At 39.0% G+C, this 27,730-nt stretch overlaps 1 protein-coding gene across 2 annotated transcripts; it reads right to left on the bottom strand.

Moving 5' to 3' along the window:
* Positions 1-354: 354 nt before the first annotated feature.
* On the bottom strand, positions 355-27,347 carry AFG3L2 (AFG3 like matrix AAA peptidase subunit 2). 2 transcript variants are annotated; one of them, XM_065830125.2, is made up of 17 exons: positions 27,172-27,347; positions 22,763-22,862; positions 22,223-22,291; positions 20,722-20,837; positions 19,638-19,790; positions 17,391-17,465; positions 16,033-16,154; positions 13,234-13,507; positions 12,535-12,672; positions 8,394-8,547; positions 7,697-7,804; positions 7,400-7,525; positions 6,222-6,332; positions 5,508-5,623; positions 4,354-4,554; positions 2,475-2,669; positions 355-1,361 (listed from the first exon to the last, which is right to left on the bottom strand). In XM_065830125.2, exons 1-17 carry the CDS (start codon positions 27,292-27,294, stop codon positions 1,119-1,121), a joined length of 2,424 nt encoding a protein of 807 aa, XP_065686197.1. In that variant the 5' UTR covers positions 27,295-27,347; the 3' UTR covers positions 355-1,118. The 2 variants fall into 2 exon arrangements, with proteins under 2 accessions (XP_065686197.1, XP_065686196.1); XM_065830124.2 differs by having other exon boundaries at positions 16,033-16,157.
* Positions 27,348-27,730: the final 383 nt, after the last annotated feature.

Genomic DNA, 27,730 nt, shown 5'->3' on the forward strand with positions numbered 1-27,730 from the left:
CATACTTCCCTCTCTTCTTCTGGGACAAGGAGATGGTCAGTTCAATTTTGAACAGTTAAATTCTCCAACTCATAAATCCTCCCCATGTAGGAGACAACCAGAAGCAGATTACTATACTAAGGCAACTGTATTCAACTAAGCAAAGAACAGATTTAGGTTAAGCAAACCTATATGAATCTCTGACAATCTGATTTAGCAACTTCGGATCTAGATGCTGGTTTGGTATTTGTGAGCACAATCTTGGTACCCTAATTTAACAAAATCTTATGCTTAAGTGGAAGTTTTGTATTGGTCTGAATTCTATACCAAGAAAACAGAAAAAAAAAAACACAAAAAAAACCCCAAAAAACAAACTTTGTTCAGAAAAGTACTGATTTTATTGACCCCAAACTGTATTTACACAACACATTCATATGTTCAATATCTTACAGAAGTCTGTAAAAAACCTGACTAATAAAACTGCAGGAGCCAAGCTGAGTTTCAGACTTAAAGACACTGAACCACGAGAACATTTTAAGGTATCTAAGTGGGTGTTGAGTTTCACTGTCAACTTACATGGCAGTTCTCTGTAGGAAAACTTTTAAAAATCAAAATGAAATGTAGAGGGGAAAAGGGGCAGATGAAAGAACCGATAGTTTTGCAAAGCTAGTACTCGGTAAGACCAAACTTTTGGCTAAGCATTCAACAATGCATTTTGTATGATTCTTTTTTGGCAACAGGTCACATAGAGGTATACTTTAGATGAATAATCAGAAAGACTTCAATTTTTGTAAGCTTACATATATCTTTAAAAAAAGAGACCAGGGCCGCAAAGTTTGTGCATGAATCCAAACTGTTTCAAAATTTGAGAGGCTCGGTTCTGGCATTCCACTGCAGCTCAAATCCAATGTATGTTTCTTCAGTTGACAAATGAAAGATGATCATCTTTTACCAGTGAACTGATGATATCACATATGTAAAAAAGGAGCAGAATATCCTTATTTCATCACAAGAGATCACTCTTCCACCCATCCCTAATACAGTTTGGTTGAATAAATATTTTTTTTGTTTTGAAGTACAAACTAGGTGAGTTTGTTTCTCTTCCAGAGTGCAAGTCAACATCACCACACACTTTGCAGTTAAAATGGTACCCCTCCTGTGGTCTGCCTAGCAACCTGTTCATCTGTGGTCTCCTCTTTCTCTTTCTCACGCTCTTTGTTCCAGTCTTTAAGGCCTTCTGGTAGTGAAGTGTCCTCATCCAAACTTCCTGTACCTTCAACAAACTCTTCATATGTAGACTTTTCTGCAAATGGTCGTGGGCCAAGCAAGTCTAGCATATCGCTTTTATCAAGCACTTCCTTCTCCAGTAGTCGTAGTGCAACCTGGAACAGCAATAAGTTATGTCACACACATAAAATACCTAAGTTAGCTAAGTTGTTATGGCAGTTTGGGACCAAATTCAGCACTGATTAATTTTGACAGAAAAAACCAGGTTGCTCAGAGTTCACTTAGTACATGGTTTTTCTCCCCTGTGAGCATTTAGGTAGCAAAAATACAATTTTTTAAATCCTACTTCTAAGATTTGGCACAGTGACACTGTTGCTGTTATTGGTGCTTCAGAACAGCAGTCTGTTGCTGCTTCCAAAAGGCTCCTGATGTAAGACATGAAGCTATAGATGAAAACAAGCATTCCCTTCCTATCAAACCAGATGGTTCAACAGGGCTACTGTTATGTTACAAGCTAGAGAACATCATAAAAAACCAACGTGTACAATAGTGTAGTTTGTAGCTTTCTTGGGTCTCTGAGTGCTCTGTTCAGCACAAACCCTATTCAGGAATCTTTTGTGGGATGGTAACCTGCTATATCACCATTTACTGAATCTATACAAACTTGTCCTCTTGTCAGTAAGTCTGTCAGATGCCTATCCTGGAAAATTATCCTCTGGCTGTTATCAGGCTTTCTGGTGTGGAGGAAGAAGAGAATATGCACAAGGCTAATGTCAGCTGCAGTGAGGCAGATCAGCAGCAGTCAGGGGGCAGGGAAGGCAGATGATAGAAAGATCCTTTTTATATCATGTTCAAAAGGAATTCAGAGAAGGAAAGTTATACAAACTTCCCTTCTTAGACCTTCTTTTAGCCTAACAAATTGGAATCTTGGTATTTTGTGTTTGGGTTTTTTAAGTTTCATAGTTGTCTAATACATCTACCAAATCCTTCTTTACTAGACAGACTCTTCCCTCCAACTTTCCAAATTACTGATGACCACGTAAGGGAGGAGGGATGTTAAATCAAATTCTTGAGAACCTTTGAGGCACTCCAACAAAAAAGGTTTCTATTTACTTACTTCAAGTCTTGTGACACACTCTCAAAATTACAACAAATAGTTTTTGAGCAAACTTCCTCAGATAACAGTCACTATTTTTAATCTGTTCAGTTCAATTCAGATTCTGGCTTAGCAGCTGGAACTTGGCAGCTGAAAATATTGTAACGCTCACCTTCTCCACTTCAGCTTTCTTCTCAGTCAGAAGACGTAATGTCCTGTCATAAGCAATGTTAATAAGTGACCGTACTTCTTCATCGATCAATCTGGCAGTTGCCTCACTGTAAGGTTTCTCTAATACCATGTCTCCTTGACGGGGGAGGTCAAAGGAAATCTGCCCTACTTTTTCATTCATACCAAACTGAACAATCTGAAGAATAAAAGAAGAAAATAAATCAGTAAGTAAGTAAGTAAGTAAATAAATAAATAAGTCAAACAGAGTAAAATTTTAGGGTATGTTAATGTAAAATCTGGTAAATGGAACTGAACGGAAGAAGTCATTTTGCTGTGACCCAACCTTTTCCTCTAAGCACAACCCTCCCCTGAAAACTCTAGTCTATCTAAGCTAAACTACCTTACTTGACTTTAACCTATTCCTGTTTAATAATTAAATTGAAGCACCCAAATGTCCCCATTCAAAGGTAGTTACTCATGATGTACATAATACTTTGCTGATAAGTACTAAGATATTACAGAAAAAATACTTCAGCCTTCATTAAGCAGTAAAACTCTTTTCCTTTACTAGAAATATAAGCATTTTTCCAATTCAAAATGCTTCTAAAGTATAACATAATCCACTCACCTGTATAGATAAATTAACTTAAGGGTTAAAGCAGAGGGTCTTGAAGATTTTGGCTTATATGTAAAAATCATATGCTATACGTCATCCCAAGACACCCCACTACAAAGGTGAAAAAGATTCTGGTCTTGCTTGACTTATCACTGAATCTTAACTTCTCCAGTTACCAAACATGTTTTAAGTTGCATTTTAGTCCAGCAGAGGCAGAAATAATTTCAAACTGCTATTTATATATGCACTCCATGGTCACTATCAATTTGATCATTACTAAAGCAGCACTCCTCTGCTTGGCCTTGCAAGATGAATATAGCTATGACAAAGAACATTCAGAATTCAAAGAGATCACAGCATTAGAACCAAGCATCTTCACCTTAAGAAAAAGTCAGTACTTTTTTTTAAGCCCCCAGTTCTCTCTGGAGACGATGTGTTTGGTACATGCAGACAAGAGCCTACACGTAAACAACTTCTAATTTAAAACTGAATGAGCACCACGGAAGGTCCTGTAAAATTGACATTAGCAAGATTTCCTTACACATTTACTTCCAGAGCCAGGGCAACAAGCACTACACCAGAACCAGCACATGGGTGTGGTTTGGGAGTAGGAGTAAGTGTTGTGCAGGCGAAGAGAAGCATACTCCAAAATGTCCCTCCTGCTCACCTTGTGTCTTACAAAATGACAACTTTTTTGGTGATGCAGGAAATGGAATAAAGTGCCCATGTGTAGCACATAGCTCTACTCAGGTGAGTCATTACACTGATAAGATTTTGAATTACTCATCAACGCTAGTTAATATGGTACAAACAAATTAATTTCAGCAGCCTTAATTGACAGCAAATACTGCTTAAATACAAGGTTCCCTGGATTTAGTTACACGTGTAAATCCAAACTGGGTCTTCAAATTGTGAAACTGTAAAAGCAGGATAAGATGATCAAATCTGTGCACTAAATTTCATTTAAAAGTATATAATTCCCACATATATTTGAATTCAACTGTGGCATATATGTTCCTGCAGGCAGATATAGGACAGTAATCAAAGCCTAATGCACAAACTCCTGTTGTAAGACTATAATAAAATACTTGAGTCATCAGCATCTCTATACAACAGCATAAAGTTTAGTTACACAATATTTTTTGCAACTAGGTTTTTGAGGGACATACCTGATTAAACTGAATCCTTTCAAAATATTAGTGTTAGGTGGTAGATAAGGAAAATTGTAGAAAAAAACCACACGCCTTCTTACTGAAGAACCTACCTGAGCATATGCACTCTGGGTCACTTTCTTCAAGTCATCTTGGGCACCAGTTGTAATTCTTCCAAAGAAGATTTGCTCAGATACACGCCCTCCCAGAGTCATGCACATTCTGTCAAGTAATTGCTCTTTGGTATAAAGATACTGTTCCTTGGGTAAATACTGAGCATAACCCAGTCCTTTACCACGTGGGATAATGGATACCTACAATCAAAATTAACAGAATGCTAGACCCAAATAGTGCTAAAAAACATAAAGCATTCTTTGGTTTGACTTAATTTTTAATACCACAACCTATACCATACTCACCCTTGAAGTTTAATTCAGACATTACTTCCATTTAGAGTTTTGCCCTCATTGTGATTTATCTTTAATAGCCCTGGCTAGCTCTAAACTGGGATAACAACTACTAGAATATCTGGAAAAGAAAGGTAAGACCACTGTCATATCCTTTCCAAAGATTGTATGGTATTTTAAAAATCTTTAAATGAAAAACCACAATTCTTTTGGAGTTAGGTATTGGGCCTTAACTATTCTGTAGGAGACACAGAATTTCTGCATCTCCGTATTCTGAATAGTTGGAGGAGTTTCCGTGTTTACCAATGTCCAGCAGCAAATTGTACGAGATGAATTTTAGGCTTAAAAGTCAGATGAGATTAAGAACACAATCAAGAAGACTATGAATGTTAAAGCAAGTTTGGGAGATTGAAGTGTTTTTTCCTTTCTCTTTGACTTGTCAAGCTGTGCATCCAAAAAGCAAATTAAACTAAAATCAGCTTCTAGATGATAAATTGTATAGCTACATTCCTGAAGAGGCATCTACCTGCTAACCTGCTAAGATTAACTTAAACCACTGAGATATGCTAAAAGCCTCAGAGAAAGAGCAGCTATCAAGGCAGGTAGACTCACAGAAGACAAGGTCCCTTTAGCTTTCCAAGGACATTTATAGTACAAATCCTGTAAGAGCTAAGTCAGAAACAGTTAAGAAAGGTGCAGAAAACAAACCAAAGAACTACTCTAAAATTTACACATGCTATCTTTTGTGATATTATATATTTTAGTACTCTCTAAATATTGGGGAGTGCAGCAGGTAAATAAAAGAAAAAGATGCTGTTCATGCTACTATTAAATTCCAAATTCAAATTAGTTTACTTTACCTTTAAGAGTGGGTCAGCATGTTCCAGAAACCACCCCGCAACGGCATGCCCTGCCTCATGATATGCTACTGTCTTTTTCTCCTCTGGTTGCAGTACTTGAGTTTTCTTTTCCAAACCTTTATAAAACAAATTTGATTAATAGTTTCAGACATACCTTTTCTCCACTGAAATCCCTTATCTCATTTAGAAAAACAGTGAGCAATACTTAGATGCCATGTATACTATCTACTGAAAAAGTTAAAAAAAACCAAAACAAACACAAACCCCAAATCTGCAAGTTTCAGAAATTTGTATCTTCCAGATTTTACTGTAACCTTCTCCTTGACTAGGTTTTCTAGTTTCAAAGTATAAGTTCTTAAGAATATTCAAACACTTAAATAAAACACTTGCACTTCAAAAATCAAATAGTCTTTTAGACTACCTCAGGCTAACAGCAGCTAAAAGCATTGCTAAATCCAAACAGCTATTCCTCTTGCCAATTTGAAGCAATTAGAAAAGCATCCTGATGAAACTTCTCTCCCCTACCCTCTTGTCCATTACAGAAGTTGGCAATACAGACAGGATATTTTTTTCCTAAATATCAGGTTCAGGAGAGGAAAAGAAATACCAACCCTGAAGAACAGGAGAAAGATTTAAAGTGTGACTTGAAATATTATAAAGGAAGTTGCCTGCCATATTACAATTTTTGAGAAACGATTGATGCAATTCACCTACCTCCAATAACTCTTTCAATTGCTTGCTCAAAGTGCTTTTGGTTTATAGCATCTGACAGATGCCTCGCAGCAATTAAGGCAGCTTCATTACAAACATTAGCAATATCAGCACCTAAAAGCAGAGAAGGCATGAATTATTGATCATTTTCAACAACTTTCTCTCAGTCTAACATAAAGATAACCTCATCCAGAGTCAGATTTCTATAGATTCACACAGACCTTGAAAATTAAAGGCAGTGCTCTCTGAAGTAGTTAATTACATATAGCATAATTTTAAAAGACATATTTAAATACACATACTACAGTTATAGGCATTTGGATTTTTCTCTTGGGTAGACAGCTACCAAACAGAACTTATTATCAGCGAAGTACTTATTTGATACATCCTACCTTCCATAAGTTTTCTGTCTGCAACAGGCTATACTTACACTAGTATGTATTTAGCAGAATTCATTTCCTACATATGGATCCAGGACAGCTCAGACCTTGATGTATCCCTAGAGGACCCCATTTCACATCACTGGCTTCAAGCCATCCACTTCTTGTTAATGTTATTTGCAGTAATTCTACTGAGATAACTTAGTTTAAGCATCATCACTGCAATTGCCAGAAATGTTAACCATCAGACCTCAGAAAACCAGTTTTATACAGACCACAGAAACAGTGAAGAATTTAATTACTGTTCAACACAGATTTTAAATGGATTAAATTAAAAGCCAATAACGACAGTTCTCATATCCATTCCTAATTCGACGCAAGGTTGCAATACCTCTTCCAGGGAGAATTTCTTACATCCAGAAACAGAAATCCTCCTACGAGATGTGTGCACAAAATCCACAAAGCCCAACTCTTCTCTAATAATATTCAAATAATCTAACAAACATATTAAAGAAAGATTACAGGCACAAGTGACAGCAATGAGAAATCCCTGGATTGCTTTCGCTGAAGAGAGAAGAAACTGCCTTTTGGTATCCCATCCTGACTGAGGCAGACAAAACTTAAGATCCTCAGAAGATAAAGGGGATAAGAAGATAAGGAGAATTCCATGCTATACCAGTATATAAAATAAGAGTGCCATCCAGAAGATCAGGTGCAAGAAAAACAGAAGCAGTAGGGAAGTAAAATATATACAGCTTATATAGTAAATACAGAAAAATAGTGGCACTAGAAGTCACTTACCAGAAAAACCAGGTGTTAGCGATGCGAGCTTTCTTGCTAGGTTATCTTTATCTAAGACGGTGTCTAATTTCAGAGGTCTGAGGTGAACTTTGAAAATAGATGCTCTTCCTTTTATATCTGGGGGTCCTTTAAAATTAAAGAAATATGTTTTTACTTTTCATATATATATATATATATACATACACATATATATAGTAATTGAAATGTGTGCAAGGAAGTTACACATGTAAATAGCTGCAGTGATTTCAGTGGTATTCTACAAATGCACAAGTATACAGAGATGCAGATAAAACTTACCAATGTAAATCTGCCTGTCAAAGCGTCCTGGTCTCATTAAAGCAGGGTCTAAAATATCTGGCCTGTTAGTACCAGCCAAAATTACTACATTTGTGGTTGTATTAAATCCTGTAGAAGAAATGTAATGAAGAGAATATCTGTGTGAATAGAATTTCCATGAAAAAAAAGAAAACAAATAAATAGACTGTCCGCTTTACAAGGCCACATAAGGGCTAGTAGTTTAAACAAGTTATCTTCTAGCTGAAAATACTTCCACTTATTAGAGCACTGTCCAGCTTTTCATAACAAGCAAAAATTGTCCTTGGGCTCTGCTTTGTGAAGTGCTACATCGAATCCAACTTTATCTTAAAAATGCAGTAATAGATTAACCGCTCGGGAAATCACAGAACCAACATGGCTAGTTGTTGTTGTTTGTTTGTTTTTACAGACAGACTAGTCTCATACAAATACATTTTTTTGGCCTATTCAACTATGACAGAGTTATCAGATGTAGAATGATGGTTCTTTTTTCTGAACAACTTAGAGCAAAACATCAGGCTGAAGCAAAATGAGTCACCATTCTTCATCTTAGGAAGCAAGGAAACACAGTTTATATTTAAGCTAGAACCCAAATCTTGGTTAACCAGTCTGAACTAGTGTATCAGTTCTTTCCCTTATCCTTCTTATTACACTGTAATATCAGATGTAAAATACTTACCATCCATTTCTACTAGAAGCTGATTTAGCGTGTTCTCTTGTTCACTTTGTCCTCCAAAGTTGCCCCTTCCTCTCTTCCTTCCCACTGCATCTATTTCATCAATGAAGAGAATGCACGGGGCATTTTTACGAGCAAGAGCAAATAAATCTCTAACCTTAATAGGAGAACAGAATATGTATCAGATCAGTTTGTAACTGTTCAGGGGTGGGTAGGAGGGAAAGAAGCACATCAGTAACAGTATCACTGTAATTGAGTATGGTGGTTAATAAGTGTTCCAAAGTCCCCAGCCAGCTCTCAAGGCAATAGTAAGTTACACTGTAGCTCCTGCTAAGAAAGAATCACTCCTGTGGAGGCCTATTGGTTAACAAATCCTTTCTCAATCCATAAATTGAGAAGATTAAATAAATTAAAAGCCTTAAGAAATAAACATTTTCCCTGAACAACTGATATATATCTTCAACTTCAGCTCCAAAAGCCTCCAGACTGCAGAGATTTAAAACAAGATTTCTCCTTTTAAAGCCCTTCTTTAATGCACATTATCGCAAGCAGAACTGGAGCAAGAACAGGCATGCCACCAGACAGTAGTTCTTCATACAAAGAAAATAAAATCTTTTAAGTTTTCCTGCAGCTACAACAGGGTGATGTAGCTCCCACAGTGAAATTAAGGCTCACGTACAAGTGCTGAGCATTGTACTCTAACCATATGCTGTTAAAATATTGACTCTTAGACATCCTGTCTCTCTACTACATGGGCTAGGAAAAATGGCCAAGACTTAAGTAAATAGCAGAAAATTTTTTTTACTTTCACATAAGATATTACCTATCAAATTTTACTGTAGTAGTTACACCACAACATGATTTGCTTTAAGATGCAACATTACTATGTCACTCTGCTTGCAAATATATCAGAAGGACCTCATTAAAACCAGTTCAGTGAGTTAACAGAGCTACAAACAAGGAATCAAATTGGAACAAACAGGAAATGAAAAATTACAGAACAATTTTGACCTGAATGGGAATTACATGCAGCTCAGAGCTTTGCTACTTTGTTTGTTAGAGATGTAATTAGAGGAGGCTTCTCTGATGACAAACAATGTACAGCAGATATGAAGAGATGCTAATTTTGGAACAGTACGCTCTATGACAGAAGGTAACTCTGATTTTTAAAAAGAATTTGGAGAAAAAACCAGTACAGCAAATAAGACATAAAGGAATGTGATAAACAAGGAAAAAGTGTTAGATGTTCAAAGCTAACTATCTTTTCTTTGGAAAGAAGCATCCAGAAACATAACTATTTTTCATACAGAATGGAACTAAAAAAATACTGTTATGCATACATAACTTAAAAACTAAACCACAACATCAACGGAAAAAAGGCTGTGCAACCAGTTTTAATTCTAGCATATCCTAATTTACAAATAATTAAACACCATTAAAAATTGTCTTATTTACTAAACTCGTAGGAAATGAAAGTAGAATACTCTCTCCTGTTGTTTTCTACAGCCATCAGAAATTATCAAATGTGTTGAAACCTCGATTCACAGCCAAAGCAGCAGCTGTTATGTCAACAGATTTCACTTGGTAGTAAAACCCGATAATCATCTGCATAGACCAGTAGAGAAAGGTTAAGTCACTTTGCTTTGGGGCTTTTCAGGTATTTACTGACATCTGATGACAATGTAGTTTCTGAGTACCATTATTATTTCAGGGTATCTAATACTTTCCCAGAGGACATGGATCAGTTTCTTTTCTTACCATTTCTTGGTAAAGTCTCTTCTACACTGCATGCTCCCTCTTTCAAGTCCCACTCACCTTACCTACACAATCACTACCCCCATGCCCTCTGGGTTTCAAACAATTACTTTTTTCAGTCACCATTCATGGTTTTTATCATCAGCCATTTCTGCATCTATTTCCCCACTCTGTCTATATCCCCTCCTCTGCTTTTCCCAATCTCCTGACAGATTTCCACTCTCTCTCTGCATCCTCACTGAATCTTCCACTCCCAACTAGCTCCTGTATTTGCTTTTCTGAATAGCTCCTGTTAGTTCCAAGCTCTGTGACTACCTGCATGTATCCCCTCTCCTCTTTCCTTTTTTCTTTTCAGAAGACCCAGATTTATGTGGCTTCACTTATATTTTCCCACCTATAGTACTCGAAGAACTCCAGCGAGAGACCATCAAAAGAGAATTGGGCTTGCAAGAGGCATATGTATGCACAGATGTGACAAACTTAGGATCAAACCTTGGAAAGTTTCTCTGCTAAACTCTAAAACACCTAGTTATGTGAAAATGGCAGTTTTTCAGGGCTTTATGGAACTCAGTCAAAATGAGTTTGCCTGTGAATTTTCGCAGGATTAAAGCCATGTATATCTGGTAAAAGCCATTCCCTGTCAAATTTCAAATGCAAATCAAGACCCTAAAGCATTTCCATTTCATACTATCAGAATTAGTTTTTATACAAGAGTAAAAACCATGGCACACTTCCTTAAGTCTGTTTGCAGAGTTTGTGGCAAACAAATCTCAAGTTTTCCAAAACTGTGTCACCTTGCAGTAAACTTTTTAAGGCTTAAGACAAGATGGTTGGCATTTGGTGAAAGGACGAGCCATTTGAAATGGAGTATAATTTTGGACATTATGAGAAACCTTTTTTTGTGCTAACTGCCTTGTTTGTAAAATATTATCAGTAACTTGATTTAAGTGTCCTGCCTTCCTTCCTAGACAGAAGATAGATTTAAAATGAAATGTTTGAAACGCAGTTGTAACTAAAGAAAAATGGATGTACTGGAAAAAAAGCAAACTCTCTCCACTTAATATGTTTTTCATAGAATAGAACGGAGTATTTCAGTTGGAAGGGACCTACAACTATCATCTAGTCCAACTGCCTGACCAATTCAGGGCTGACCAAATGTTACAGCATGTTATTAATGGCATTGTCCAAATGCCTCTGAAACACTGACAGGCTCGGGGCATTGACCACCTCTCTAGGTAGCCTGTTCAGTGTTTGACCACCCTCTTGGTAGATAAATGCTTCCTAATGTCCAGTTTAAACATCCCCCCCTGCAGCTTTGAATCATTCCCATGTGTCTTGTCACTGGGTACCAGGGAGAAGAGCTCAGCACCTCCCTCTCCACGTCCCTTCCTCAGGAAGCTGTAGAAAGAAATGAGGTCACTTCTCAGTCTCCTTTTCTGCAAACAAGACAAGCCCAAAGTCCTCAGCTGCTCCTCACAGGACATTCCTTCCCGCCCTTTCACCAGTTTTGTTGCCCTCCTCTGGACACATTCAAGTACCTTCACATCTTTCTTAAACTGTGCGTCCCAGAACTGTTCCCAGTACTCCAGGTGAGGTCGCACCAACAGTGAACGCAGAGGGATCATAATCTCTTTTGACTGGATGGTGATGCCGTGTTTGATGCACCCCAGGATGCGGTTTGCCATCCTGGCTGCCAGGCACCACTGGTGACTCATGTTGAGGCTGCTGCTGACCAGCATTCCCAGACCCCTTTCTGCAGGGCTGCTCTCCAGCCACCCTTCTCGCAGTTTATACTTCTGCCTAGCATTACTCAGTCCTAATAAGCTATTTTAAGAGTGTTAAGGCAAAAGAGCACAAAAAAATGTTAAGATAGATATATCTGGTTATTTAAATCACCTGATCTCCAGAAATCAATCATTAGCTCCGTGACCCTAAGACTCCTATTTCAACCATAAGTTCACTCATGTGTCCCAGAAAACCATCTATATCTAAGAGTTTGGCACTACAAATAGAATAAAGTTCTTCAGAGAAATAAGAAGAATTCAAAGCAGGAGAAGACACTCCCATAGCAGTAGTCAAAGGAGCTACATATTTCTGAGGAAGCTAGTAAATTTACTTCAGAGCAGAGCTGCGAGAGTTCTGTTCCATTTTCTTAAGTTCCTGCAAAGAGGTAAACCCTTAAGGTCCCCCACAACAAGACAATGAATTGCATTGGTTCCCTTTATGAAAGGTACATCTATAATTCTTGGGTTTAGATAAACATCTGGCATCACTTATAAGTAATCTGCATAGATGAAAGAACTCCAGCTACAGTCAAACCACTGCCCAAACTCGACAACAGCCTTTCAACAATCAACACTGAAATAAAAGAGGAAAGCTAAAGACTTACTCGAGCTGGACCCACACCAACAAACATCTCTAAGAACTCCGAGCCATTGACTGTGATAAATGGTACATTAGCTTCTCCGGCTGTAGCTTTAGCTAGAAGTGTTTTCCCAGTACCTGGAGGACCTGTCAGAATTGCCCCCTGCAAGAGAAACAGGTATATTTTCCTCATGAAGAAAACATAAGTAAGAAATACCTTAAAAGATCTACACATTATGATGTCAAGTCCACTGGCTCTTCTTCCACCACAGTCAAAATGGTGCAAGGAAACAAACTGAAGATTAGCATCTCATTCAAACCAGGAAAAAGGAAAAAAAAAAAAAAAACCAACAACATTGTGATGATGTCTTAGATTTACAGGAACAGTGTTTTCTTTGACTGACACATTAAAAAAAAAAAAAAAAAAAGGAAGGTGCGCTACCAAGACAACACAGTCAAATGACAATTCTATAACAGTTATATGCAATGATGGTACACATGCATATGATGTATTATTTCTGACCCATGTGAACAGATGAAGTATTCCACAGGCAAATCTTCTGGCACCACAGTCATGCTGTTCGCACTTAATGCCTATTTTTTTCTGACTGTGAGAAAAAGAAGCTTCAAAGCATTGCTTAGGTAAGCATTTCTAGTTCAATTTAGACTATTCAGGACTACTAAAAGAATGAAGTCTTTATCCACTAAGTCGTCATTTCCTTACCTTTGGAATTTTTGCTCCCAGATCTTCATACTGTTTGGGATTTTTCAGAAAGTTAACAAACTCCATTATCTCTAGTTTGGCCTCCTCACAGCCAGCTACATCTTTGAATTTAACATCTATTTCATCCTTGAGGACTTTAGCTGTAGTTTCACCCACACTGAAGAGTCCACCCATTCCACGCCCTGTTCGACCTAAGCCTGCAGGACCTCTTCTTAATGTGTACAGTAAAGAACCAATAATCAGGATTGTAGGCAGCAAACTCAGGAGAAATGATCTGTGGAGAAAAAACAAACAAAGAAGAATATGATGTATCCTACAAAAATCCACTACTGCATGTAACGTACAAAATGTTGGTTCCATCAGAAGTGAACAAATTCAGCACTACTACTCTATTAACACATAACGTTTACATTTTTTGCAGGTTGTTCACACAGGGAAATACACAAAATAAATTTGAGAATAAAAAAATAGATTCTGAATTACAGAAGTCTAACAATCCAAAACTCATAATTACAATTAAAGGAAGTGCTGGAATTAATGTTTCATTGCCCATCGTCCATCCCTCACAACCCTGGGAAAATGTAAACTAACAGTCTTCAAGGATAACACATTTTTACACTTGATGTTTAAAAAGTGACAGCTTTGGGGTTTGTTTTATTGATTTTTGTTTTTAAACCAGGCACATGATCATGTGACAATGACAAGTTTTAGAGGAAAACTGCATTACCTAGTAAACAGAAGTAGCTCATTTTCTGTGCCCTTCAAAGGTAAATTCACAGGACTATTTATGCAAATGGTTATATTCTTAAAGTAAGTTGTATTAGGTAGCATATAGTCAGTGTATGCTACAACTTCAAGCATAAATTTCTACTCGCTCTTCTTTCCTTGTGTCTTTCTCAATTTTTACATTTTCTTCTTCTTGCAATGTCTTTATTTCCTTTCCCCAAGGCAATAGGTTAGGTTTATTTGTTTGGTGTTTGAAGTTCTATGTTTTTCTTCCCTTTTTTTTTTTTTTAAATTTATTACTCATTGCCCATTATCCTTCACTGTCTGTCCTCCAGCTTTCTAGCACAGCTCTGTACAAGTGAAAAATCCTCTCACAGCCCTCATTATCATAGTCTTTGAGCAATGCACAGATTCTTCTGTGGCAAGAACTACAAAGAACAGCTCACAAGAAGTTCTGTCAACACTCAGCAAAAACCAAAATGCTGAGAAGCACTACCGCAAGTTATCACAGGATTTCCAGGCTTTATTGATATCCTGCATTTCTGCAATGAAGAGAAAAAGGAGGATTTTTCCCTGTCCTACGGTATCCAGCAGATTCTGATCTGTCAGGTAACAGCAGCACTCTGATCATATAGCTGCTGCTTTCTCCTGTTTCCTGTGGCATTTCTAGGGCAGAGCAAGAAGATGCAGGCAATGTATTCTATGAAGAACAGACACTGAGGAAGAAAGGGCCAGAGACTGGGGTCAGAAAGACGGGGTCAGCAAGTACGGGATTTGTGTGAGGCTGAAGGTGGTACACAGGAACTGGCGTACTTTTCCCAGCCTGCTATTAGAAGCCTCAGACTGACATGCAGCCTCTTTGCACAAGCACTGGGTTGCCCTGTCCACTATTTTTTTTCCCCAGATTTGTTTAAATAAGGGCTCAACAGGTTTATTTATGAACTGTCCTTAAGAGCATGCCTCATTAGACATAAACAGAGAAATAAAGCAAAGACAGTTTGTAAAACAGGGAACAGAAAACCTCTATTTAAAGTTGCAGGATGGTCTAGAGTTAAGGCTACTGTTTTTCCTGTTGCCGCCAAGACAAACATGCTGCAGCAGCTTGGTAAAACACATTGCAGAAATAAACAAAACTTTCCCCTCCATCCCCAAAAGCTGAAACACACACCATAGTATCAAAAATGAGAACACAAGAGAGGCAGAAAATGAGCCTTTTTCATGAGTAATACAAGCTACTATGCCCAAAGTTGAATTTCCTGATGGTGCAAAACCTATTTCACAGGTAACAGCAGGAGTAATTTTCAAGCTGCTCACTTGGATCAAAAAGAAATCAGTTACTGGGAGAAAATATTACATCTGTCTTCTAAGCCATTCAGAAAACCACATCTAGTCTCTTCTAAAGCCTAGCTCAATAAAACTCAGATACATAAGACTAATAAAAAAGATACAAAGCTAGTATTGGAGCCATTATTCCCTACTGGGGAAGCAACAATGCCATAAACCCAATGTCATTCCTATTTTCCTTAACCAGTTTAGAGATTAAAAGCAAGATGCATCTTCCAGCTCCTGCTAACAGACAGGATAAGGTGATTTACTTTATCACCAATTTCTTGCCTTTTTCCAAGGCAGCAGAATTTGACTCCTGCTGAATTTACGGGCAGATATTGGTGCTTGTTGTATCTCACTTGATATACTAGAGTTCTATGCCATATTTTGTACATCCAAAAACCTGTATGAGTGCCATCTCTGGAGCTTTACAGCTGTGCCTGGCTGACTCCTGTTCTAGTCCAAGTCATCTGGAGAAAGGGCTTAAATGAAGGGAGGACTAATTGTAAACAGTAATAATTATGTAATAAGAAGCTATATTTAGGGTAAGAGGATACGTATTTCTACATAGACAAAGTCCTGAACAGCTGCTCTTACAGTTAACATTCAAAACCAAAGCCAAGATGATTGTTATTCTGATAATAATGCCACCTAGTGAGCATAAGTTGCATGTCTTACAAATCTACTTTTCTACTGTAAACATAACCATTTTTTAAATCAAGAGACTTTTTTAAAGCAGCTTCTTACCCATCACTCTCTGTTGAGTAGACTACAGGCAATCTGTTCTCCACTTCTATTCCCAGATCTTGCTGCACAGCTTCAAGATTCCGTTCAAAAGTGTCCACGCTGCCAATATTAAACCAGACGTACTGCTATTACAAAAAAAAAAAAAAAAAAATCCCGTCTTATTTCAGCTTCATTACAAGCCAAATTCCTCTAACACATTCACAAGCAACTCTCAGAACAGATCCAGACCAAGTTTAAGTTGCCTTGTAAAGTGTGTAACTGATGTAAGATGCACCCAATAAATCTAAGTCCTACCAACCTGAACAGCCTGTATCCATCATTGCTTCTATACAAATCATACATGCAATAGTTCAATAGTTTGGGGGCACTTGAAATAGACTGAAATCCTGGCATTTTCTCCGGGAACAAATGGAAGGAGAGTAGGTAAACAGTTCTTTAGGAGAGAGCTATGCAATCAGAATACTACAGAGCACTGAACCAGCAAATACAGCAGCCATACACTGTTTTACCTTAAGGTCTCAGCTTTTCTAGCTAAAAAACACTATTCTCTACTGTTGGAGTCCATGCTAGCTTTAAAGTTAGTTGTCTTCACAAGAAGGAGCATGAACTTACATTATACACCAGAAAAAAGATTCAGACATTACTTTAAAATGGTGTTGAGATTCATTTTTTCAAGAAAATCTCTCCTTTTGCACCATGACCTGCCTGACTTGTCCCTACTTTCCCTAACCTCAAAAAAGAAAAAAAAAGAAGAGTAGTCCTCAGTATTAACTGATTGAGAAATCAAGGCAATTAGTGGTATGTGGGCTAAAGAGTGGGTGTATAAATAAATCACACTGAACCACCACTGATGAAGTAATTGCTGCAGATTTCACTTTACCCTGGGGGGACTTGCAGACCTTATTTCAGGAAGTCAGTTAAAAAACTCTACCACCCAGGAAGATGTAACCTGATAAAGCTTCTCTTTTGCTTTCCAAACAACTGGCTAAAATCAGTCCAGAAAAGAAAAGATCCAAAAGCATGTGTCGTCAAGTCTGGGCTTTTTTTGAGCAGATGGAAAACAGCAGTTAGAAATACAGAACCTTCAGCAATTTCTCACTCTTCGTGTTTGTGTATTCATATTAAGAGTTTGGTGCTGGAAAGGAACTACTTGCCATAACCAAGATATCTGTGGCAAAACAATTAATACAGCAAAGTGAAAAACACACGATGTAGGATAATGTAACGGTAAGGCAGGAAACATGTTTTAGGTCAAGAGATTATTAATGCTCCAGACCAAGCTTTCTGCATCAAACTTTACCTAAAAAGATTGCTTTGCTGTTTCTAATGTCTCATGTATATGTACTAAAAGCATTTACCCATTCATGAGGAGACTTTCCTGGAACAAAGATCACTCTAACAAAGCGCTTGTTCACCACTTCAAGTCTGTCAACCTGTAGGAGGAAAGCACAAAATGTGTGATGTGTCACGAGTGTACAGTCACTGCACATCAATCACAGCTAAGGGCTACATATACCAAATAGGAATCTGTTCTGTTTTTCAGTAAGAATAAAAAAAACCCATGTTTGTAGATAGGATGGTTCCACAATCTACAGTTCGCCATTAGGAACAACATGAGGAATCATGTATGTAATCAGTAAGCACGTAATACTGGCACATAAGAGTTTAGATTGAAAGGATGACCTTGTACCCTTTTTCAAGGAAAAAACCCAATGCACTCCTCAGCTCAAATCACAGGTACATAGAAATAGTTAAATAATATTTAACTATTCCAGTGGTCAACCACCAAAAGCAATAGACCACACAACTTGAAACACTTGCAACCGCTTCCAAAACAAACCAAACTGAAGAGAATGAGGAAAAACTTAACTTTGCTCTTACAGTTTTCCCTATGACTTCCTGTGCTACCATATTAAACACAATAACATCAATTAGATTAAGAAGAATTTCATTGAGGTAACAGATACCATATAAACTAAAATCAAGAACTGAGCTGCAGTTCTTCTGATATGCATTGTTTTAATAGCAGAAGTCTCAAATGGTTAGTTTCTTTTACTAAAGTTTCCTTCCATTTTTTCTTCCTGTTTCCATGAAATAACTGGTTTCAGCATCTTTAAAGAATTTAAAACTAGCGACGATTCTACAAGTTGGGCCTGAACTGTACACAGACTAGTAAGGTATCCCTGAATTCATTACATGTGGCCATTTCGGGCAGAATTTAAGCAAAGTATGAGCTAAGAAGCCACTCTTGATCTAGCCTGACTTCACGCAAAACTACTTGAACATCTTTGTTTTGAAAAGCGTATATCCCCAGCAGTGCTGATGTCTTTGCCCATTAACTGGCCACCACTATGGCAATCAACAGCATTTGATAGCTACATATTTATCTTATCTGAATATCCAGACTACATCTTACAAAGGCCCAAGAGACTTGGTTCTGTGCAACAACCCACTTTCATAATGCTTTTCTGCAACAAGGGTTCAGGCTTTGTTCACTGTAACAGTTAAACTAATCTTTTTGCTGAGCTAGTGTCTTACTCCTTCCCGACAGATCTAATCAGTAAGTTTTTTTCACAAGTTGTACACATGATTGTCAGTTAAGAACAGGACTATAAGACACAGTTTAGGCAGAAAGAGAGAAGCACACAGAGCAGCTCTGCATAGATCAGTAAAACAGAAGAAGGCAGGAAAACACCTGTTTAGCAGTTTACCAAAGTAATGGAGGGGTAGCAAGCATGCTGTTCACACAAAATCCCAGATCTGAAACCTAGAGGAGGAAGCAAGCCAAGGTTTTCCTAACCTGCAGGTGAAGCTACAAACAGGGAGGTAACAGAGCCAAGAACTAGCAGCTCCTGAAATGAAAGACGCCTGTGTAAGATACTCCATCTCCTGAACTTCAAGGCGTCACCAACCTATTACTCCAAGGGTGGAAAGCTGCCACGCTCTACAGAGACAGGACACCGAGAACAAAATCGATTGCTTCAGTAGTGGGTCCAGGTAAAAACGAAAGAAAAAATAAGAGAGGAGAAAACAAATAAAGGACGCTATTTTACAACACAGTTATGCCAATTTATTGTCATCAGGATTTTTCTATTCCCCACTCCCACCTTCCTGTTTGCACTGCAGCTCCTCAGATTCCCTGAGGAACTGATTTAAGTTATGAAACAAGCAGGACACTTATTTCTTCAGGGGGGTGGGGCTCATGGAAGTGTTTCAGGTTAGAAGTAAGTTTCTTCTGAATGCAGCTCACATGTCTACTTCAGCCACTAGGCCAGCTTACCTGTACTATAAGACCCTATGCTGAGAGGCTGTGGTTGCTCTGCCTCTTCAAACCAGCATGAAGAGGAAGAGCTAATCAACAAAAAAGCTCTGTCCTGAGCTGCTCATTCCTCCTTCTCTCTTGAATGGACACAAATCTTCACACAGCCATCCAGAACATCAGATCAAGGAACTGATTAAGATGAAAGCTGATCCCCTTCTCCCTCAAAAGTTACTCTTGAGCCAGTTCTCACTCCACAGATGCAGGAATACAAGCATAAGCGAGGAGGCAGAAATGAGCATCTTCAGCACACTGATTTTCCACGTCAATTCCCCTCACTACTCACCAGTCCTTTAGAAAGGTAGCTATTGACAAAGTCTTTCCAGGTGATTTCTCTCCCAGGAACCCTGAAGAAGAAGTAATATACAACCATCGTCCAGAAGAAAGAACTTCCCACTACGTACATCCGAAACTCCCTGACATCCCATGGAATGTCACCCTAGGAAATAAAGGAAAAGAAAGGGCTTTAGAGTCTGTAATACACTAAGAACATAACAAAAAGGTCAAAAAGGTTCTAGTATCTATTTCTAGCTTCTACTCCCAACCCTCAAGGTTACCACAGAGATTGTCAAACAAAGCTGTACTTTGTTGTATAAACACACTTCAGTAACTTCTGAGGAATTACAACATTAGTAGAAAATCTTTTAAGTGCTTTACAAATAGCAATTGAACACTTTTGGTCTATGAACTACTTATATTGAAAAAAAGTTTTGCCATCTGCTATATGACCATTGCCTCTCCATTCTACAACAATTTTCCCTGCCTTCCAAGACTACATGCAAGACCTAGGGAAAAAAAAAAAAAGGATTAAAAAAATAAAATGAAAAACCCAGGAATGAGGAAAAGATTACGCTCACTAAGTAAAAATCAGAAAAATATTCTTTATATTCTTGTACTGCCACATGCTGTCATGTTTGTGCTACAGCTAATGACAAATATAAATTAAGAAAATAAATTTAGGTAAGTATTCTAATAAGGTCAGAGCAGCTAATAGTAAACTACATTTACCTAGCATTGTGTGGTCAGCAAGTTCTATAAACTGACATTCTGAAACAAATTGCAAAGCCTTTAAAGGACTGAGGCTCCACTGTAACAATACTGACTACTAGCAGACATATCTGTGTAGCTTAAAACTCCTTCAATGTTCCTGAACCAGAGTTAGATGCCTCTAAAGGTATATACAGAACAGTTATTTATGAAAGGCATTGAGCAGGGAGCCACCTAGAGCCAGTAACTACAAAATACTAGGCACAGGAGGCTTAAGGAGGATTTAGGCAATCAGAGTATGGCCCTAAAAAGCAAAAACAACATGCCAGGCTATTACAAGGGACAAAACATTTAGTACCATAGAGATATTTTAAAGTAAAGACCTTCTGTAATCTGGTCCACCAGTTAGTTTCTTCTTTCTTGCCACCTTTTTTTCCACCACTGCCACCTCCTCCACTACTAGTCCCATTAGGCTGTCGGGCGCTAGCTGGCTTTGCTTCTAACAAAAATAAAACATTACAGAAATACATCTTTACATCTTATACCAATCTCACACTATTTTTATTAGTTTTAAAATTGAAGAGTTGTTCTGAAAAATGCACTAGTTTGCAATGCTACAATAAAGGATGTGAGAAACTGCACTTTCCATAGAAAAAGAGAGACATAGTCCATTAACTGTCAGAGAGACATCTATCTCATACAGCTGTGATACAGTTAACAGATCACTCTTCTGATAAGTGATGACACTTGGGCACCAAGAACTGAAAAACATACCAAATATAAAAGAAACCTATTATGGAGACTGCACAAGACTTATTTCTACTGCATCAGTCCAAGACGTGCAAGATTATTCTAAGCCTTTTGTTGGGGATTGGGAAGTGGGGGATGGGTGGAGTTTTTCATTGGTTTGGGGGCAGGGAGGGGTGTGCAGGTATTTTTTGGTGTGTGTGGGGGGGTGTGGGTTTGTTTTGTTTTCTTTTTTAATAAAAAAGAAACAACTACCCACACACCACAAGCTCTAAATAACACCTCCTTCTCCCACAATTCACCTCTCCAGTCATACTATGGTCCTCTCAAAGCTCAGGGTGTAGTGAAATCACTAGAGACAAGCACAGCACAGTAGCAGCCAACTACAGCTGAGGAGCTAATCTTAAATCATTCTTCTACTCACCCAACTCATAAGGTGCCTGCAGGGTGCAGCATAATGTCATATGCCAACATACTCAAGAGGGTGAGACAGAGCACAACACTAACACATGCTCTTCCAACCCCAGCTCTTTTATAGAGCTTTGTAGTTTGGGCATCTAGGAATGACACTAGATTTTACCATTCAAGCCACAGAGGAAGGAAAACTACTGCTCTCATAAGAGACTCACAGGGTTGCCGTCTCCCCTTCTCCTTGGAAGACATTACATAGATTTCCAATATAATGGAGTGGCTGTTACTGCTAATTTCCAGATTCATCCCCCTCGTAAGCACACGGCTCCTTCTAGCACTGACACTTCTAACTACATGGTTGGTCCTGGCTCAAGAGCCAGTTCTGAATCCTCACTCAGAATGACAATTCTGGTTATTCCATACAACAAATGAGTACTTTAGCTTGCTCTAGCAAAAGCTGAGAACTATACACAGTCATGCATTTAAAGATTCTCTATCTCAACTAATAGAAAACAGTAAAAAAAGAATATAAGGACAGCATTCCAACAGAAGCACAAGAGAAAATAAATGTTATTCTAGAAGATACACACGATATGAAAGCAAAATCACATTTAATAAAAATATATAAATTTGCACTTTCAAACTAATCTGGTACAGTTGTGCTAAAATCGAATCTAATGAATACACATTCCACAAAAAGAACTAAAATCAAGCAGCTTTTTGTACCTTTTGTTTCTGCAGCTGTGCCTTTAGTTCCATTAGCTTTCTTCCCATTGGGAAAATATTTTTCAAATCCTATTAAGAAAGACTCATGATTGATTTTTAGCTTACAATTCTGTCATTACATTTCAGTAGTCACAAATTGAATGTATACAACAAAGAACTAGTAACATATAGACTGCAAAAATGGTTTTGTTCTTGTATTTTTGTTGAAGAGTTCTACCAGGCTCCCATAAATAAATCTACTACTGCTGACAAGAAAATATGAAATGTATCTAATAACGTGAAGTGAAGCGATCCTTTAAACCAGAGATAGACAAGCTCAGTTCAATAGAAAATTGCATTGCATAGTGTGAAGTTGAGCAAACCACAGTCATTCTTTAAGAGCTCCCAAAATCCCCATAAATCAACATACCATATCAAGATTAATGGCTGGTTAATGCAAGAACTTACTTCCTCACAGACAGTAAACCTAAATGACACACAAGTGCAGTCCTCAGCAAGGAATGCAGTCTGCTTCACTTCACTGATCAAAATTATAATCACCTTTGGGAGGCTGAGAGAAAAGCCTTCTGCAAGCAGCAATCACACTTGCCAAGATAGTACTTCTGTCAGTGGGAACTCCAGTGGTAACTTTTTCACGGAGCTGAAAAAAGAAAAACAAATATGGAGCGACAAAGATCTTGAAGCTCCCTAGTAGTCCAGACCTGCAACAAATCAGATATTACTTTACAACAGGAACTTTACAACAGACTTCATAATAACTGCTGTGGACTAGAGTATGAGACAAAAATGGAGAAGTCAATCAAACACGTAATTTCTATATCAAAGAAATTTTTATTCTATTTGTTAAGAGCAGAGTTTCGTCTTACAGACAAACACATTCTTTATTAAAAGTGAAAAAATCAAGCAGGAAACACTAAAAGCTATGAACATTAAACACCTACACATTGATCCTACGGGAAGTACTTCATCACAGCCAGCTGAATGACATTTAAATGCAGCACTGACTGTGATTGCACAAGAATGGTCCTCACAGTCCTGAATCACGTTTTGTCAAAGAACTGCAACTGCTTCCAAATAGTTAAGAACCTGTATCTTCTGAATATGAGAGGTGTGTTTGAATCCAAAAGAAAGGGGTACAGCAGACAATGTTTGCATCAAGCTAAAAAACCAACACAGAGGAAGAATGCCAGTTCATAAACGTATATAAAGATCCAGTTACATAAACATAACAAACCCAAGTCCATTACATTGTGTTCTAAGACTGTTTACTTTTATTTGCCATTTAAATGCAATGAAGGAAATATAGATATTTAAAATTACTAATTCTTAAGAAAACTTTTGGTATCATAACTAAATACTTAAAAATAGAATAAACTGCATTTTTTTTAAACAGAGAAATCAAACCTTCTTTCTCCAAGGAAGATATATTTTAGATAAAATCCTAACTTATCTCCTTATAAGAAAAAACAAACAAACCCAACATTATTCACTTCAAGATTTCCCTGCAGGCTTTCTTTCTGCCTCCATTCCCTTTTGCCCCACTCAGACACTCAGTCTCTGTCTGTTCTTTTTTGATTAGAAGCTATTTACCTTAAGATTCAGAGAAATAGTAAAAACAAACAAACAAATAAACAAACAAACAACAACCCAAAACAAAACAAAAAACCAAACCAAACAAACAAAACCACCTCAACAAATAACAGAAAACAAGAGGTCCTGGAAACATGACTCAAGGTATCCGTGCAAGACAGCAAACATCCATCTAGGACTAACACCTCTAGGACTATGTGAGTAAAACAAAGCTCAATGCTAGCATCTCCACAGCAATTTTGTTACAGTCAAGTTAAAATGGTTATAGACAAAACCTATTTTGACATGTTAAACAAACTTGTAGGATACTAGAACACAAGCTAAGACTACCCTAGGAATGCTGATGTATCATTAAATGAATTCTAACACTCCTGAGGCCTTCTGTCTGGGAGTTTCCCCCTACACTCCTTATTAAATGACGAAATACATTAGACTTATTTCAAGCAGCCATCTAGTTCCACCTGCTGGAACCAAGAGGAATACCAAAACGTCCTTGTTGCTCACTTTGGCTGTAGACTTAGGCTGCTCGATTCAGCCATTATTTTGTCCCACTGCATGTCTTTGAACAAACTCTGACACTGAAAATCCAAGATCATGAAAAGCATGTGCAGTACAGATATCCTGGAGAGCAGCTAATCTAGAGAATAGCTGCTAGGTCCAACACATTATGACCTTCACTATGAACAATTGGATCTGTGCTCCTAGAAGAAGCTTTGGGACAAGTGGGATACATCCATGTGTGGGGAAAAAAAAAAAAAAAAAAAAGGAAAAAAAAAAGAACATTCAAGAAACCTTTACTCCAACTAAAATAAAGCAACTGCTCACATTTAAAAGAAAAGTTTGGAGTAAGCCAAATCCATTCCGTGGCTCAGCTAGGCCAGCATGGGTTTATTAGAGAGTTAGGTTATAGTTTAATCAGGTTGTGGGATGGAAGGGAAGAAATGGAGCGAAGGGTAAGCAGACTGAGTTTTGGGTCAGACCTGGATAATGGAACTGGTCTGTTGCTGGATTGTCTCTACAGATCCTAAATTCCATGAATAAATAGAGAGCCACCTGTCAAGTTAATATGCAGAGAGCTGAGTGTTTTAAAAGTCATTTTGTGAGAAAAAGAAACAACTGACTTTATGGCACGTTCAGTAACTTGCCCAAGTCTGGGAGGCGTGCTTTTACGCTACCAACAGGCCTTGGTGAGGCAGTCTACTGAAACATGCAGTTTCCTTTCTCCATAGCATTCCACAAATGTGAAAATTACACTGGTAACAACTGCTTGGGTTTGGCTTGGTTGTTTTGGTTTTTTTCTAGTTTGTTTTTTTTTTTTTTTGACTTTGTAAATCATCAGCATGAAAACTGATCATATTGGTCTTGATACAGGAGTTGTCCCTGGGTTGGCTGGCAATGGGAATGACAAAGCGAGCTTAGCTGATATAAGCACACCCACAGCCTAAGCAGAGGAAAAGAAAACAAAGCACATTTGGATTGGATGCTTAAATAGTACAGTGGCTGTTCTGGGCATTGTACCATGAAATTGTCACAGCATATAAGGCATAAAACCTTATCATTTCTGGTTTGTTTGCTTGTTCTCAGGCAAACCTTGGGACACCTTATTAAAAAAAAAAAAAAAAATATATATATTTTTTTTTTTTAATAGAAGTTCAAGATAAGCAAGATTAAAGCACACAACAGTCTGTTTTACAAATGCAACTGAGATGTCACTACTCCAGTAAAACATAAACACAAGACCTGTAACAACAAAGAAACGCCTTCTCTCTGATTCCATCATTAAATAGATAATTTTAAATAGACAGAACTATTGACTTCACAAAAACATGGTAACCATAATCCATGTTTTAAAAGGGGATAGACAAAGCAAGAACATAAAAATCCACTCAATTATGTAAGCAAAAGATCAAGAATCTATTAATTCAAATAAGTTACAAACTTACAGTTTTATCCATAAATAAGTTCCAAATCAAACAAAATAAAGTCAAGCCAAAAGTCTTAATTATCTAACAATCACCAAAATATTACATAAGAGCACATTAAAGACGGAACAGAAAGCTGGTAAAGAAATTTAACTTCATGCAAGCTACTTATTTTGTTTTGCCAAAAGCCATAACTTTTCTGTTCATTCAAAAAAAAAAAAAAAACCACATTGTTTTGTCACCTATACACTAACTCAGATGCTAAAGTGAATGTGAAGTTCTCTTCATAGTTTCTGCTCCAAGTAAGAACCATTAAGTTTTAATGACAGAAACAAGAATTAGCTCCCTGACAGATTAGCAGTACTGATGACAGATCTTCATTTACTGTTTTAATTAATAATAATAATTTATTATTGTATTGTTTAGCTCTGGCCAAAGAAAAAACACAAATTCAACTTTTAAAAACCCCACATATTTACATGTAGGACTAAGTTACTAACAACCTACATTCACCTCACAGTTATCACTATCCCAGTGATAACCTTCATAACTATAAAGGTGCAATTGTTTTCCTCTACATGCTACAGAAAAATGAAGCAATCTGCCCAAGATGCCACTGAAATATGCTGGAATTAAGCGTTTCCCTTTTCCCAAGCAGTAGTATAGGCTGGTCACTACTCCGGTATGTTAGGGTTGACAACAAGGGTAATTAATGCACAGTCTAAACCATTTTACTAAGAGCAAGCATCCAGCCACCATCATTCAACAGTTAATACTAGAACAGCAGGCTCAAATCCACACTGCCATAGCACAGTATAACCCCAGAAGGCAAACAACTGTCCACTTGTTCAGCACTTCACCGCTGTACTCACTGACAACCCAAACTCCTAAACAAACCGCTCAGCCCACAACTCAGATCCACAAACCCACCTACCACCAACCATCACCTTGAAGCAGCAATGGAGATACTTATGAGTTAGACGGAACACGCCCCTCGAAAAACAGCTACAAACCCGGCAGTACCAGTGGGGCGCAGCAGCAGCTCTGAGGTGCTGCCTCATCCTCTGCCAGGGTAGGTTCTCCTTCGGCCGACAGCCCGCCGTGCCTGGGGGTGCTCCCACACGGAGCCTGGCTGCCGCTGTGAGGCCAGGACGCGCCACGCTCACGCCCACCCACCTGCCCTCGCTCTCCGCCGCAGGTACCGACCGAGCCTCCGGCGAAGGAGGTGAAGACTCCTCGGGGAAGGCCGCAGAGAGCAGTGAGGAGCCCCCGCCCCAGGCCAGCCTTGCACCCTCCCCCGCCCCGCTGTCTCGCGCAGCGGAGGGGCCGCCCCGCGCGTCACCATGGTAACCGAGACCCTCCCGCCTCCCCCACCCCGCCGTGCTTACAGCCAACTGGCCGGGGAGCGGCCGGCTGGGCCCTTGCTCTGCCTCTCACCTGCGCCAGGCAGGGCCTCGCCCCCAGGAGGCCCCTCCCGCAGAGCAGCTGTTGCAGCAGGACCCCGGGGAGCCCCCGGCGCCGGCAGCTCCCCCGTGCCAGCAGCAGGTACCGGTGCGCCATGGCCCCAGCGCCCGCCCCGGCCCACCGTGTCCGCCGCCCCGTGCCGCGATCGCTGCCCCGCCCCCCCCGTTTACGACATCTGACCTCATCACGCTGTCGCGTTCATTTCCTCTACGTCCGAAGGACCCCTCCCGGAGACCCCGCCCCCCTCCGGGAGACCCCGCCCCTTGGTGGCGGCAGAACCTCGCCCAGCACGGCCCCCTTTTTTGGCCACGCCCACCGCCGTCACCTCTGCCGGGACGGGGATGCGGGTGGTGGCCGTTCTGGCGGGGGAGATGAGGCCGGCGGCTGAGGTGTTTGCTGAGTCAAGGCGTGTGGGTGGCGCGGCGGGGCCCGGCCGAGGCCGCTAAGAAGGACGGGATTTCCTGCTTCCGCGGGTGGAGTAGGGTTTGCGGGAGAGCGTCGGTGACCGAGCTCCCCTCCTCGCCGCTGCTGG

Source organism: Patagioenas fasciata, chromosome 2 (genome assembly GCF_037038585.1).
Source record: "Patagioenas fasciata isolate bPatFas1 chromosome 2, bPatFas1.hap1, whole genome shotgun sequence".
Taxonomy (NCBI): Eukaryota; Metazoa; Chordata; class Aves; order Columbiformes; family Columbidae; genus Patagioenas; species Patagioenas fasciata.

What these genes read in the sequence shown, in the direction of transcription:
- AFG3L2 (XM_065830124.2), bottom strand. Translation starts at nt 27,294, where the DNA reads ATGGCGCACCGGTACCTGCTGCTGGCACGGGGGAGCTGCCGGCGCCGG. An exon ending in GGTGGACCAGATTACAGAAG is followed by an intron (nt 19,791 to 20,721) that starts GTCTTTACTTTA and finishes TTTATTTCCTAG; the next exon opens with GGTGACATTCCATGGGATGT. An exon ending in AGAAAGCTGAAGTGGAGAAG is followed by an intron (nt 1,362 to 2,474) that starts GTGAGCGTTACA and finishes TTGCTGTTCCAG; the next exon opens with GTTGCACTACGACTACTGGA.